Genomic DNA, 16,877 nt, shown 5'->3' with positions numbered 1-16,877 from the left:
TGTTACTATACATTGATCACATGTTTATAGGATTTTCTGATTCTTATCTTCTTTCACTTAAAATGGATATAAACAGATTCTTTTAATCCTGTCAATCCCTTTACTATATGTACATTTTACTCTCCAACTTTTAACACATCATACTTTAAAAAAAACGTTATTAGTATATGCATGTTCATCAATTATGGCACAATAGAAGATGAACATAAAAGAAGTGATATTGGGAAGGATAAAATGTTATGAGCCAGATAGACTAGCTAGAGTAACTAATATGCAAAGAGAAAGCGAGATGAATTGAAAAATAGGTAACATTTTAACAATTTGAAAGGGAGCCTTGTAGCAACGATAAAGTTATCTTCGCGTGACCTATAGATCACAGGTTCGAGCCGTAGAATCAGCAACTGATGCTTGCATCAGGGTAGGGTAGGTTGTCTACATTACACTCCTTGAGATGTGACCGTTCGCAAGACCTTGCGTAAATGCGGGATGTTTTGTGCACCGGACTGCCATTAATTTAATAATTTAAAGCTTCAATTTGGCTCATTTCTGGTCAAACATCAAGGCAAAAAGAAGTTAATACTGTAATGTCATCCTGGAGTTTAGAGTCAAAAGTCGTCGACATACGGAATTGGGAAAGCTGAATCTCCGGAAAGATATGAGTTAATATTCTAATTATTCAATTTTATCTGTCCAAGTTCACAACTAATATTCAGTTAGGTGTTTGATAAGTTAGAGTGATACTGAAGCTCAAGTAATCTGCCAGTCTTTTTCACTAGCTGACAGTACAAAAATAATGGGAAGAATATATAAGTTTATTTCACAATTGTGTGTTACAATATCATATTTAGAAGACAATTAGTTGGAGATTATTGAACAATCAGTTGTGTCCTGTCAAAGGATCTACTTTTATGCTTGTGGCAACAATTGGACTTCTAACCACATATTTACCTTCAGTTTCTACCCAGCTCAAAGAACCATAAACCACAATATCATCCATAACTAATGGACCTTCTATTCTTAGCTTGTAGCTCAACTTTTCATACTTCTCTTTGAAAACCAACTTTTCAGGTACAAGATTAACTTTAAATTTACCCATTGTGGTCAATTTTGCTGTGTATACTGACATACCATCTCCAATATTAGTCACGGTCCTCTGGAATTCTTGTATCCTTCTAGGATCCGACTCGCTGCTGTTCCCATTGAAAAATCCAATGAAAGATGGATAGTTTAAGTCCAATGATGGGTTGGAGCAAGTATAAGATGAGGATCTTGTGATGGTTTTTATTTGTTTGGATGTGAAGTTCAGAGCACAGAGAAGATTGACATAATCTTGTGGTGTCGCATCATAGATAAGTCCAGGATCTAGTGCCTTGTTTGGATCGATATGGCCAGCTCCCATGGCTAGAGGAGTAGCAGCAGCATTCTTACTACCTGTTGAGATATAATATAATTAAATGATTAAATATATGCTCTCTCTAACATATAAGCTTACTTGATTCAACATAGTATCAGAGCATGCAAGAGGTCCTAGGTTCAAATCTCACCGCCACCAAAAAAGTCATAAAATAATTCCAAGTGTTTGGTCCATGAAAAAAAATCAAACTTTTAGATGAGATGGTCACACAATTCAATATTACCTATGTCTCGGATGGGACTTTGTGTGTTGTCCATCGCATTGGAAGTGGTCATCATGGCAGATCGGATGGCTGCAGGGCTCCATTCAGGGTGTGCGGCTTTTAGAAGTGCTGCTACACCAGAAGCATGTGGACATGACATTGATGTACCAGATATAATATTGAAGTTACTAAAAAGTTTTCCTGAGGTAACATCAGTCACTGGTGATTGTTGTGGCCATGAAGCTAGTATTAAGGCACCAGGAGCCATGAGATCAGGCTTGAGGATACTTGGACAGCTCGGTGACGGTCCTCTTGAGCTATAGGTAGCAACTTTTGGTGCAGAGTTGCTCTTAATGTACTCTAGAACTTTATCACCCTCTTGTAAGTTCAAGAACACAGCCGGGAATTCGCTTTGGAGGTAGAATTCCAAATCAGTTATATTAGTTATGAAGACAGCCCCAGCAACTTTTGAATTTCTCACATTGTACACATGCTCACTGACCGAATCATTCTTGTCAAGGCAGACAACAATATTGTGTGCACTTTTTTGCAGTTCCTTGTCATCTTGGCATTCAACATAGACAATGGAGCTTTCACTTGAACTAGAATTCCCAGGGTAGAGCGATAAGCCAGTGACTGAAACTCCATTTCCAAGAGTTAATGCGCCAATAAATTCGCGGTCAACTGTGCCAGCTGCAACAGTTAGCACCCAAGGTGTTCCATTGTGCAAAGTCTCATAATAAGGCCCTTCATTTCCTGCAGAGGTGGAAACAAATATACCTTTCTCCAATGCAGCAAATGCGGCAATTGCCACAGGATCTTCGTGTAGTGGAATCGCGTCTATGCCTAATGACAAGGATAAAACATCTACACCATCTGTAATTGCTTGATCAATTGCAGCAAGAACATCAGACAAGTATACACCTTCTTCCCATAGAGCCTTGTACATAGCCACATGAGCCTTTGGTGCTATGCCAATAGCAGTGCCGGTGGCATAGCCAAAATAAGATGCACCCTCGACATAACTTCCCGCAGCTGTGGAAGAAGTGTGAGTTCCATGTCCATCTGTATCTCTAGCAGAATTCATTGAAATGTTAAGATTTGGATTGTTGGCAAGTAGGCCTTTATTGAAGTAACGAGCGCCAATGATTTTCTTGTTACACAAAGAGGAATTGAACTCAATGCCACTTTCACATTCTCCTTTCCATCTTGATGGTACTTCACTAATCCCATAATCACTATAGCTTTTACTCTCTGGCCATATTCCAGTATCAACTAAGCCAATTATGATATCTTTACCATAGTCGGACGTTGGCCATACACCAGACTCAGAGTTTAGGCCAAGGAATTGGGATGTGTGAGTTGTGTCAATTTTAACTGACATATCCTTAATTGAAGAAACATAACCTGGAGAATTTTTTATGGCTTCAAATTCAGAAGGAGAAAGACTTGCACTAAAACCATTGATGGCATTAGTATAAGCATAGACTAGTTTTGAGGACAAGAATTCTTTGTGATTTGTACTACTGTCTGATAAAGAAGCAAGTGTTGTCAAGTACCAATTATGATGGCTAGCAAAAGCTTTTGGCATGGCTGACAAATCCATATGAATGATATATGTTTCTGGCTTTGCTAGTGAAATTATAGAAATAAAGAAGAAAAGCAACCAAATACACAAGGTAATATGACTTGCCATGTTGAGTAATATATTGAAGGAGGATATTTTTTTTAACATAAGCTAACTTACTTATATAGAGAAGTGAGAGGTATGGGAAGCCAAAGAATTCCCTTACTTCCAACCTGTCCGTTAATTTGTCCATAATTTCACTATGTACCAAACTGGTATATTATTGGAAGCTTGCAACAAGTTAAACTCTGCACCTTTCTTTAATCTATCATTGTCAAAATTGCTTTAGTTCTTGACTTGTAGTTTTCGTCTTTATTTTTGGAAAAAGCTTCTTATTAATCAACTGTTAAATTTGGCAATCCATGTCTATGCTTTTAAGTACTTATAATGCTCAATGGTGGAACTTAAGATGCAGACAGGGAGTACCACCAAACCAATTGAGATGTAGATGATGAACCATAACTAGGGGTATTCATGGTTCGATTTGGATCGGTTTTTCCCTAAAAAGAAACCAAACCAAGTAAGTCGGTTCATCAAATATTGAAACCAAACCAATTAAGTCGGTTTTTTATCAATTCGGTTTTTGTCAGTTTTTGTTGGTTTTTCGATTTTTTCGGTTATTTATCGGATTTTTCTCAAATATGAGACATACACTATCAAACACATATTTCGGAATCTATCATTTACCAAAATATATTGATGATAATTGAATCAACTAGTGATGAATAATTTAAGTACTCAATTAAAAATTGATTATTTTTAACATGAAATAAATTCTTGTACTTAGCAAAAGAAAACTACCAATCAAACTAGTATATAAAGGCAAAGAATTAGATTATTATAATAGCAAAAAACTAGACTAAAAATTTAAACGACTAATATATATATATATATATATATATATATATATATAATGTGTGTGTAATAATAAATTTAAATAGCTACTTCTATAGTCGGTTTAGTTCGTTTTTTCGGTTATTTTTTGATTAAAACCAAAACCAAACCAAATTTGATCGGTTTTTAAAATTCAAAACCAAAACCAAACCAAATCTAAAAAGTATCGATTTTTTTAGTCGGTTTGATTCGATTTTCGATTTGGTTCGATTTTTCGGGTTTTTATGAACACCCCTAACCATAACCAATCAATTAACTGTTCATCAAAATCTCATAATACATATAGTATGCTTAATGTCCTAAGTCCTCTAGAGAAATTTTCTAGATTAAGAATCAGAACTCCAATTTACGCCACTGATGTTTGCATTAGAGTAGCTGCCTACATCACACCCCTTGGGGTGCGGCTCTTTCCTGGACCCTGTGTGAACGCGGGATGCTTCGTACACCGAGCTACTCCAATTTACAATTTTATTTTTCTATTAATATCTTCCCCCATTCCTTCTTTTATCAATCTTTTCTCATTTTGATAGTGACAACCAATATCATAGATAGCTATGATTGCCATGATATGGCCCATTAATCATGAAGAACATTGCTTACATATATGATCCAGACAAAATTGTTAAGCCATGCATGTTTTTAACTAAACAGAAGTTAAGGAGTGACTAATTGATAAAATTGTTAAAGTAAAATGAAGTTTTGATAATTAAGAGGACCTTAAAAATCAAAGAGTGTTCATAAATGCAGCATAACAAGAAAACCTTCATTTTTTTATTCTGTCGGGTTCTTCAGTTAAGAAAAAGGGTCTTGACTCTAGAGCATGACAAAGGGTGTACTTCAATCTATGAATTTGGGAAGAAGAAAGATAATACTTAGTTACTTCTAAAAGTTTAAGTTATATAAACATATTTACAGAATTGGATCACTTATAAGGTTAATTACAAATACTAATCTTTATAATAAGCAATAAGAAGCAACCTTGGAAAAGTGCTAGTAACTAATTTTTTAAGTAACGTGCATTCCGATTCCAATGTACTTCAATTTGAAACAAATTAAAGCATAAGCGTTTTCTTATTCAGAAGAATGAACCAAAATTCTAAGTTATCTGTTCGTGAAAGAAACACCTACTAGGACGATGCTAAATTTGAAAGAAACACCTACTAATTTTCTTATGGAAAAGCAGAACCAAAACACAAGTAACCGTTTAGTTGAAACAAAATACAGAGACAAAGGGACAACAAAAATTGACACCCGTTCTATTCTAAGTAAGAAAGGGACAACAAAAATTGACACCCGTTCTATTCTAAGCAAGAAAATTCAGTTTAACCTGATTTTATTAATCACTAAACCCATGTATGATTATCATCCTACATTATTATCACTATCACTATCTTCATCAGCAGCAGCGATGCATTAACTTACTTTTGTTTCCATAGCCAAAAAGAAAAAGTAAAAAAAAGGAAGAAAAAGAAATGTATTCTTAAACCTGTAACTGTCAATACCAATAAATGTCTTTTCTTTCTGAAGAGAAAGGCAAAGGAATTTCGAGCACGTAACTGAGAATAATTTTATGAATGAAAATACAAGGCAGTAGCATGTCGTCTAATAAAATATTGAGGCACTTGCTTGTATGGGGGAATCATGTGAATCTACCCCAATTATATAAATTGGTTAAGAATTGAACAAAATAAAGCATGTGACTCTTATTTTTTTCAAAGGACACTTCGTAGTCCTTTTCATGTTTTCGTACATAATTAGTTACACAAGTAGCAATCAGCTATAGAAGAAAAATAATTAAGTTAATGACAATTGGACATGGAAATTATTTTCCACTTGAATTATTGGCAGCAATTTTAGAGGGATAGGAGGCAAAGAACAAAACATTTCCTTTTTTTTTTTGTTAAAAAGATTCTTTATCTGCTGCAGCGATGGTCGTTCAAGCATTAAAAAAACGGAAAAAGAACACTATAAAGAACAATGGAAGGAAACTTCTGATTCAGAATTTTACTTTTTGAATAAACACATTGTCCCGATTAATTCATATTCGCGCTGAGTAGACTTTTGATTCAAAATTGTAAAATTCCTCACATTTTGTTATTACTCTCTAGTTATTTATGTACCTATTTTTGGTGACTAGTTTCTCGGCACGTGCGTTGCACATGTATATCGAGTCATATAGTGTACGATTTTGTATTGGTCAAATAGCTATGCGTGAAAAAAATAAAGTATAGAATATGTGGCTGATTAATGTGGATTGTCATATGGTGACTTGTTTGTCGAGATCAAGATGATTGGTTATTGTCTAAACCTAAAAAGATAAATAATCAAAGTTTCATTAGATATATGTGATTTGTTTTTCTTATTTTGATTTTTATGAGGTACAAACATACAACAAAATGCATCTCACCTAATACTTCCTTATATACGACATTTCTAGTGTATGTTCTTTTTATAAATTTAAGTTACTCTATAGTAATCAAGACATAGAGTAACAATTATTTATGTTCATGCCTCGATTGTCTTTTGTTTAATCGAACAATATTTTGCTTCAAATAAATTATTAAAATCAATTGTTGATACTCAAATTTATGAAAATAATGAATCATCTAACTAAACAGATATAATAATATAGAATTGATCATTATACTTATAGTATGGATTAAGTTGACATATTTTTTGAATGAATAATAATCTTTATATGAGAATATCGATAGATAATTTGTGAAAATCAATAGAGAATAAAAACATTAGAAGAATTATGAATCAAAATGATGAAAGTAAGAGTACAAATTAAATTTTGAGTGCTATGCCAACTTAAATTACTTTTATATGAAGAAAAATGCTAAAATTGATATTTAGATTGACACACCAAAAATATATTTTTTTTGACAAAATACAACTTTAAAAATCAAATTAGTTCATAGTTTTCATTGTAAAAGAAGGACCACCATTCTTTTTTGATTTTAATAGCTTATTAGTCATTAAACATGGATCTCTATTGTTCTTTTTGTCTTCTTCCTTTGTATCGTTGCAAATTTATCTTCTTTCCCAAATGCGGTTGCATCTATATTTTCAAGTTCATGTATCACTATAGCTTTTTCTTTTGTTTTTTTTAGGGATCTAACATGAGATGCAGAATATGCTCATATTCATCCATTAGGATGTTCCCCTCTTCAAAAGCCCCCCTTAATGGAAAAAAGGCTAAAACAAAAAGGCTGAAGTAATTTCGTATATAAAAGTATGGATTTTTAGGGTTAAATTGAAATTATATCCCCTAAATTGATAAGAAAATTGAATTTAATCTTTACTCAACATCACTTTGTGATAATACTTAGATTTGCAACATTAAAATACAATTCATATGTTAGAATTAATTTATACTTTTGAGATAGTTTAAGAGACCTCCCCTTACGTTTGGCTTCATAATGCTAGGTTACGATATTACACTTATCTCTCTTATTTAAAAATTTTATGTTAAAATTCTTTCACCTTATTTATTTTTAATTTTAAAAATTATGGTTTGGCAAATTTTCTTTTTAAATATTTTTTATTTAATTTATTTTGCAAATATCTTATACGAAAATTCTCTGTTCAGCCAACCATCATTGGTCTGATTATTCTGGCGATGGTTAAGTTTTCTCTCTAGCATCGCTGCCTTCACCGTTGTGGCTTTTATGTTTTCTGGCAATGTCACATCATGATAGCGTGAGACAATTCATTCTCCATCCACTCTATTTCTTATTATATTTCTTTTATAGTGTGTGAGCAACTCTTTACCGGCTGCATTTGCTACAGTTGACCACTATTTTATTTAATAATTGGGGTGTCCAAGTCAGCTTATACTCACCTCAACTAATTACAAATATTTATCACCTCCCACCGGCGTTAAACACTATTGTGCTATTTTTTATGTTAGAATCAATATTCCACTATTATTCGTTCACCTTCATTCTTCGACAAGAAGAATCTTTTACTTATTTCAGTAACCATGAACCATTAATATCTTGATTCTTGTGTTATTACTGATTGTGTCTTTTTCAAATTTAAAGTTTCAGAGAGAGATGCTTTGTAATATCATAATTTTTAAAATTTATAATAATTAGGCTAAAAGAATTATTACAAAGAAACTAAAAGAAGAAAGGTAAACATAATATTGTAAACCACAGGAAAGATTAGTGTTATGCAGTCAAATTTGAGGGGACGTCTCTAAAAGTATTCCTATATTTTGAAAAATAAAAACTTATTGATCAATTTCTCTTCCTTTGGTTAAAGTAATTTGAAACTATAAATATACTAGTAAAATTTTAAATAAATAATGTTCTAATTTTCTCAGAGGTTGATTGAATATGCTCTTTGACATTGCAATATAGTAAATATTCCGTTAGTCATTCTCCATATCACAAACTTTAAAGCCTTACCATCAAAGAATGTGGTGCAGTGGATGAGACTGCTCTTCCCTTAAATAGAGGTCTCGGGTTCGAGCCTTGGGTATGAAAAAATCCTTGGTAGAGAGCGTTTCCCCTTGAATTGGGCCATACGCGGCGCGAATCCGGATATAGTCGAGCTCCAATGCGGGTACCAGACACTAGATGGAAAACCCAAAAAAAAAAAATCAAGCCTTAAGAAATACTAAAATGTTATTAATAACTAAACAAATTAATAACTTTTTTTTTTCATGAAATAGAAAAAAACTTTTTAAATGCATCTTACCTTCAAAATTCTCTATGTTACAATTGACACCTTGAAAATCTCCTTGCCTCACGTCACTATTGCCTCGGCATAATATAGTAGACATTCATGAAAACCTCTTTGTCCATTTTAGGATATTATTTTAATGTCTCTGCAGTGATTTGCTTCTTTAAAAAAGCCATCAAGAACTTAATTTTGTGTACATGTCAATATAAAATACATAGTCAAGTCTTCAACTAGACAGACGAATTATTCCTTGAACAATATGTGAGTCACCGTAAAAAACATTTCATTTACCGTCTTTTCTTATTATTAGAAATAGGAACCTTGGACAAGAAGACAATTATCCAAACGATGGCTTTTAAAGTGGCCTTTGAAGCGTCACTTTGTTTAGCAATAGGTGGAAATATGTGAGTTATATTAATTATATTCTAGTCGGCACCATTTAGTTAATTTCAAGTGAAAAATTAAATTAATAATTTAAAAAGATAATTTAGTAATTTATTTTTTAACTTAAGGGCTTCTCACTTTTAATATAGTATAGGTTAACAGGTATGAATCATTGGCACCAGGAGAATTGGACTTGTCACAGCATAAAGACCAATTACATCCACCCAAGTAAGCGATCAAAATGCAGTTTCTCCAGTTTCATTACCGTTATATTCCAATGTCAATTAATGTTTAATTTAAGCTTCTCATAGTTGCTGGTGAAGGACAATTCTTGGATAAAATTGTTCATTCTCGAAAATTGCAGGATTTTCAGAGATGTATAAAGTAGCAGGGGCAAAAGATTGAACAATGATATTGATTTGCTCATAGAACAATGACATTGTGTGTCTACCTGAAATTGTGATATTGGGATTTGCAGCTTTAACTCCTTTACTGAAGTATCGAACTCCAATTAACTTCTTGTTACATATTGAAGCATTAAATTCTTGACCAGGCTCACATATACCCTTCCACCTTGAGGGTATTTCGATCATTCCATCGCCCTTGAAACTTCAGAGTCAAGAGTGAATGACACCAACGATCACGTCTTTACCATAATCAGAAGCTGGCCATAGTCCCAAATTAAAACCAAGAAACAGATGTGTGAGTGTTGTGTCAAGAGTGACTATTTTATCAGTGTAAGCTGAGACAAATTAAACCAGGCAACTTTTCAAGAGCTTGTAGTAGTTCATTATCGGACAAGACAACACTGAATCCATGAAATGCATTGTCATATGAATAAAGAAGCCTTGTCGGATTGGAGGAGCTTTTAATTAATGGTTGTGTCTTTCAACTTGACAGTGTCAAGAACTGAAGAGTGCCATTGCTCATGACTAGCAAAAGTCTTGGGCATGAATGACTTGTCCATGTGTATAATGTAAGTGGTTCTTTTAATTTGCTGAGACTGAATTAGCTAAGTTCAACCATGAGAACAACCACAAAAAAAGAGCAATCCCTTTAACTAACCCCATTTTTAGATTTAATTTTTGCTTCTGGGGTTTATTCTTAACTTGGATTAGACCATTTTGTTTTACTTTATTTACAAATTGCTTCACTTCTATGCTGTTATAAATTTCCGCACTCATTTTTAACTCGTTATAGCTTATTTGTTGTTAATTACTGAAATGTGAAAAAATTGACTTAATGATTCTCTAACGTTGGCTTGCCTAGCAAGTGAAATGTTAAGCGACATCACGGTCCCGACGGTGAGAATTCCGGGTCGTGACACCCAAGAATCAAGGGAAGACTACTCCCACAACTTAATATTTGTACGAGATCTTGTACTTCTGATAGCGATTGCAATGTTTGCTGGACTTGTTGTCATTGTGGATCGGTGTTAGGTTTTAGTCCTTTTTGTAAAACTGGCTAATTATAGTGAAGTCTGCTGGGGAATAATCATGGATTTGAATAAACAAGCTAGATTTGCTAGCTTTTCAGTTGTACTTGCATGATTCAGTACTGTTGGCGCATCATATTTAAGTATCGATGCACCGCTTACTGAATCTACTACGTTTCTTTTATCTTATTTGTCTTATTTATAATCCTTTAGTTTTACCTTTTCCTATTGTAATATTTCTTTCTAACAATTCGTGCAAGTCTTTTCCTTTGTTTATTGTGCTCTCGTTTTAAATCTTTATAAAAGTAAATACTACACAGAGATGATCCAAAATTTAGAGGTTGTGGTGTCACAATATTTCCGAACATAGACATGTTGGTACTTATATGGTCCAAATGAGGTATTTAATTGATTGGTTTCATCAATTTCGAGTTCCAGTTCAAATTATTCATCTTTTCGACTTATATAACAATTGATTGAGCAATAAAATACTATTTAATAATTATGACAACCTAGAGTAAAGTACAGACTTTCCTTGATCTTATATCACAAAAAATAGGAGATCAATCACACTCCTTTAAAAGTAGTTTGGATCAAAATTAATAACTATAACATTCATGAAAAGACAAAAACTACCAATTTAATGACATTAGAAATTGGACCTAGTTTAATCTTATTTGGCAAACTGTAAACGTTGCTAATACATTAGGCACATTTACCGTAACGACTCGACCGGTCGTTTTGAGCATTTGCGCTTCGCTCGATAGTTTAAGGGCATGAGTAGCTCCGTATGATGTATTATGACTTGTGTGAATCGTCGGTTTTGGTTTTCAGGTTATTAGGAAGTGATTTGGAAGAATGAATGTCATATTTGAAGCTTTAAGTTGGAAGAGTTGACCAAATTTAATTTTTGTGTATTTGACTCCGGAACGGAGTTTTGATGGTTCCGTTAGGTACGGATGATGATTTTGGACTCGGGTGTATGCCCGGATTTGCATTTGGATATTTCTAGAGGTTTCGGCGCGAATTGGCGAAAGTTAGAAATTTGAAGGTTTGGAAAGTTCATAAGTTTGACCGAGAGTTGACTTTGATGATATCAGATTCGGATTGTGGTTCCGAGAATTGGAATAGTTTCGTTATGTCATTTAGGAGTTGTGTGCAAAATTTGAGTTTATTGCGGGTTGATTTGATATGTTTCGGCGCGAGTTTTGAGGGTTAAAAGTTCATTTAAGTTCGAATTAAGGTGTGATTCGTCGTTTCGATGTTGTTATATGTGATTTGAGGTCTTGAGTAGGTCTATTTTATGATAGGGGATTTGTTGGCATGTTGAAAAGGAAAAGTGAAAAGTGAAAATGATTTACATTGCGTGTACTTGTTTCATGAGAGAGAACTTTCTGTGGCGTAGAATGTTCCAAACAAATTTTTCTTTTATTGCGGCCATCACTCACGTTTTTAGATATTTTTATTTACCAAAGTTATTATCTTTAGAGCAGTACTCTTTATTTCGATTGGAAAATACAGTATTATTTTTAAAATTAAGAATTTATTTTAAGTAGTTTGACTTTCTTACTCTAAAACCTATTTTTTCTTTTTCAGGTAAACGAAGGAAAAATTTAAACTTGTTATAAAATAAAAACTGTAAAGTAAAGACAAGTATAGAGAGAAACTGATATATTATTCAACTTTCAAACTTATGTACATAATGAACTGAAAACTCCTCTATTTATAGAAGAAAGGAAGAAGCTGCGAGGCTTTTCAGGAAGCAGCTGCAAGGCTTTTCTTTAACTGCTTGTAAGCTGTCTGCATGAGCTGCTTGCAACCTGCCTGTTTAATAAGAAGTTGCTGCAAATTATTTCATTGAGCTGCTTGCAACCTGCCTGCATCAGCTGCTTGTAGATAAATTTCAACAGAGTACTAAATGGATAATCTTCTTCAGGAAGATTATCTATAGCGGAGTAATAAATGAACATCCACAATATAATTATTTTCATAACACTCCCCCTTGGATGTTCATTAAAAGGTATTATGCCTCGTTAAAACCTTACTAGGAAAAATCCAGTGGAAAAAATTCTAGTGAAGGAAAAGAATACACATATTTAGTAATACGCATTTCTAGCTGCCTCATTAAAAACCTTATAAGGAAAACCCTGTGGGAAAAAATCTTAGTAAGGAAAAAAAAGAGTACATCGCGTATTTTACTCCCCCTGATGAAAACCTTATTTCAAATTTTTGAGTCTTCGCATTCCAATCTTGTATACCATCTTCTCAAAAGTTGAAGTTGGCAAAGATTTAGTGAATAAATCTGCCGGATTGTCACTTGAACGGATTTGTTGCACATCAATATCACCATTTTTCTGAAGATCGTGTGTGTAGAATAATTTTGGTGAAATGTGCTTCGTTCTATCTCCTTTTATAAATCCTCCCTTCAATTGGGCTTCAGCATTGTCTTCGTATAAAATTGTGAATTTTTTATCACACTCCAAACCACATTTTTCTTAAATAAAATGAATCACTGACCTCAACCATACGCATTCCCTACTTGCTTCATGAATAGCTATTATCTCAGCATGATTTGAAGAAGTAACAACAATTGACTGCTTTGTGGAGCGCCATGATATGACAGTACCTCCACATGTAAACACGTACCCGGTTTGAGATCGAGCTTTATGGGGATCAGATAAATAACCTGCATCTGTATAACCAACAAGATCTGCACTACCTTTGTTAGAATAAAACAAACCCATATCAAGAGTTCCCTTTAAATATCGCAAAATATGCTTAATCCCATTCCAATGTCTCCGAGTAGGGGAAGAGCTATATCTTGCTAGTAAATTAACAGAAAATGCTATGTCAGGCCTTGTAGCATTAGCAAGATACACAAGTGCACCAATTGCACTGAGATAAGGTGTTTCAGGACCAAGGAGTTCCTCATCCTCTTCTGGAGGTCGGAACGGGTCCTTATTCACTTCAAGTGATCGAACAACCATTGGTGTACTCAATGGGTGTACTTTGTCCATGTAAAAGAGTTTTAAGACCCTTTCTGTATAGGCAGATTGATGCATAAAGATCCTGTTTGCTAAATGTTCAATTTGCAATCCAAGACAGTTTTGTTTTTCCAAGATCTTTCATCTCAAATTCTTTCTTAAGATATTCGATTGCCTTTTGGAGCTCTTCTGTAGTTCCAACAAGATTTATGTCATCAACATAAACAGCAAGTATAACAAATTCTGATGTCATTTTCTTTATAAAAATACATGGACAAATAACATCATTTATGTAACCCTCTTTCAATAAATATTGACAAAGGCGATTATACCACATGCGCCCAAATTGCTTTAAATCGTACAAAGATCTTTGTAATCTGATTGAATACATTTTCCGAGATTTCGAATATGCTTCAGGCATTTTAAATCCTTCAGGAATTTTTATGTAAATCTCATTATCAAGTGACCCGTACAAATAAGCTGTAACCACATCCATCATATGAATTTCAAGTCTTTCACGTAAGGCTAAACTGATGAGATATCGAAATGTTATGGCATCTATAACTGGCGAATATGTTTCTTCATAATCGACTTCAGGTCGTTGTGAGAATCTTTGTGCGACAAGGCGAGCTTTGTATCTTTCAACTACATTTTGGTCATTTCTTTTTCGCACAAAAACTCATTTATGACCAACTGGTTTTACACCAGCAGGTGTTTGGACTACTGGTCCAAAGACCTCTCTTTTAGCAAGTGCGTTCAATTCTGATTGAATTGCCCCTTGCTATTTTGGCCATTCAGATCTTTGTTGACATTCTTCGACAGATCGGGGTTTACAATCTTCACTATCTTGCATAATGATAAGTGCAACATTATATGCAAAAATATTATCCACCACTATTTCAGATCGATTTAAATTAATCCCATCACCAGTAGAACTTATTAAAAGTTCCTCACTCACTTGAGTCTCGGGTTCATTAATTTCTTTAGGAATCTCAGAACTAATCAGATCTTGGGTCTCTTCAGGAGATCCCTTCATAATATCATTTTGATCATTTGTCGATTTTCTTTTTCTAGGATTTCGATTCTTAGAACCCAAAGGCCTACCACGCTTCAGGCGTGCTTTAGGTTCACTAGTTCTTATGCTAGTAGATGGTCCTGCTGGGACATCAATTCGTATAGGCACATTCTCTGCAGGGATATGTGACTTAGTTATCCTTTTCAAATTAGTAAATGCGTCTGGTATTTGATTTGCTATATTTTGTAAATGGATGATCTTCTGGATCTCCTGATTACATATAGGGGTACGTGGATCAAAATGAGATAATGATGAAACTTTCCACACAATTTCTCTTTTGATTTCCTTTTTCTCTCCCCCTAATTGTGGAAAATTTATTTCATCAAATCGACAATCTGTAAATCGAGCAGTAAATAAATCTTCCGTCAATGGCTCAAGATAGCGAATAATAGAGGGTGATTCAAACCCAATATATATTTCTAACCTTCTTTGGGGGCCCATCTTACTGTGCTGTGGTGGTACTACTGGCACATATACAGCACATCCAAAATTCGTAGATGTGCAATATTTAGTTCATGACCAAAAACAAATTATGGCGGAGAATATTTATTATAATGTGTTGGTCTGAGACGGATAAGTGATGTTGCGTGCAAGATAACATGGCCCCAAACAGTAGTGGGCAATTTTATTTTCATAAGTAGTGGTCTTGCTATCAATTGCAGATCTTGAAGATGCATCTATTAGGACCATAAAATATCTAAACAGCCCACTTGGTGGGTGAATATGTCCACATATATCCCCATGTATATGTTCTAAAAAGGTAGGGGATTCAATGCCAACCTTCATTGGTGATGGTCAAGTGATCATTTTGCCTTGATAACAAGCATCACAAGAAAATTCATCATTGTAAGAATCTTCAGGTTCTTTAATGGATGCTCACTCGAATTTTCAATAATTCGTCTCATCATTATTGATCCAGGATGGCCCAAACGGCCATGCCAAAGCACAAAAGTATTTGAATCAGTAAACTTCTGGTTTACGATAAAGTGTGCTTCAACTGTACTAATCTTTGAATAGTATAAGCCAGAAGATAAAGTTGGCAACTTTTCTACAATGCATTTCTGGCCAGAAATATTCTTTGTAATACAAAGATATTCCACGTTCATTTCATCTATTGTCTCAACATGATACCCATTTCGGCGGATATCTATAAAACTCAACAAATTTCTTCGGGACTTGGAAGAGAATAATACATTGTCTATAATAAGTTTTGTTCCCTTAGATAGAAATACAATAGCTCTTCTGGAGCTTTCAATCAAACTTATATTACCAGAAATTATAGAAACATTTGCTTTTTCCTTATGCAAATAAGAAAAGTATTTCTGATCTTTGAATATGGCACGAGTTGTTCCACTATCAATTACACAAATATCTTCGTGATTGGTCTTTGATCCAAACATAATTTGAGGATTATCCATATTCTTCAAAATGACATAAACAAAATAAATATGATAGTAAATATTATTATCAAAGCATAACTTTTATTTATATATAACAATTACATAACCATACTATCTACTATAAACAACAAAAATTAAAATATTTACATTTCTACAGATTCACTACCGATCACATGACTTGTTTCTCCTTCTGAAAGTGCAAAATAATTTGCTACATCCAAATGCATGAAGTCTAAATTATCTTCAGAAATAAAATTTGCTTCAGCATTTTTCTCTGTCTTCTTCAGGGAGGCTTGTTACAGCTCAACCAGGTGCTTTGGCGTACGACATGTACGTGACCAGTGCCCTTTTCCTCCACATCTATAGCATGCATTTTCTGGCTTTGCTTCTTGCACCGCTTCATGCTTTTGTTCCTTCCTTTTTCACTGCTGATGGTGAGGAGGGTTCTTTGGTGCATTGTTATTACCACGATTAGAGTTTTCTCCCCGACCACGGCCATGACCACGACTGGGGCCACGTCCTCTTCCACGCTTAGCTTGGTGGAAGTTCATCTCATTCACTTCAGGGAATGGACAAGAACCAGTAGGTCGGCTTTCATAGTTTTTCATTAATAGTCCATTATATTGCTCGGCTACAAGAAGATGTAAGATAAGTTCAGAATACTTTTTAAATCCTATCTCTCGATATTGATGCTGCAGGAGCATATTCGAGGCATGAAAAGTGGTGAAAGTTTTCTCCAACATATCATGATCAGTAATATTATCACC

General features: G+C 34.1%; 1 protein-coding gene across 1 annotated transcript; it reads right to left on the bottom strand.

Annotated features, from left to right (window-relative positions):
* Positions 1 to 794: 794 nt before the first annotated feature.
* Positions 795 to 3,499, bottom strand: LOC104099563 (subtilisin-like protease SBT3). The gene is made up of 2 exons (XM_033656961.2): positions 1,638 to 3,499; positions 795 to 1,431 (listed from the first exon to the last, which is right to left on the bottom strand). The coding sequence occupies exons 1-2, from the start codon at positions 3,349 to 3,351 to the stop codon at positions 878 to 880; spliced, it is 2,268 nt and encodes a 755-aa protein (XP_033512852.1). The 5' UTR covers positions 3,352 to 3,499; the 3' UTR covers positions 795 to 877.
* Positions 3,500 to 16,877: the final 13,378 nt, after the last annotated feature.

Source organism: Nicotiana tomentosiformis, chromosome 4 (assembly GCF_000390325.3).
Source record: "Nicotiana tomentosiformis chromosome 4, ASM39032v3, whole genome shotgun sequence".
Classification (NCBI taxonomy): Eukaryota; Viridiplantae; Streptophyta; class Magnoliopsida; order Solanales; family Solanaceae; genus Nicotiana; species Nicotiana tomentosiformis.
This window is presented reverse-complemented; position numbering and strand designations above follow the sequence as displayed.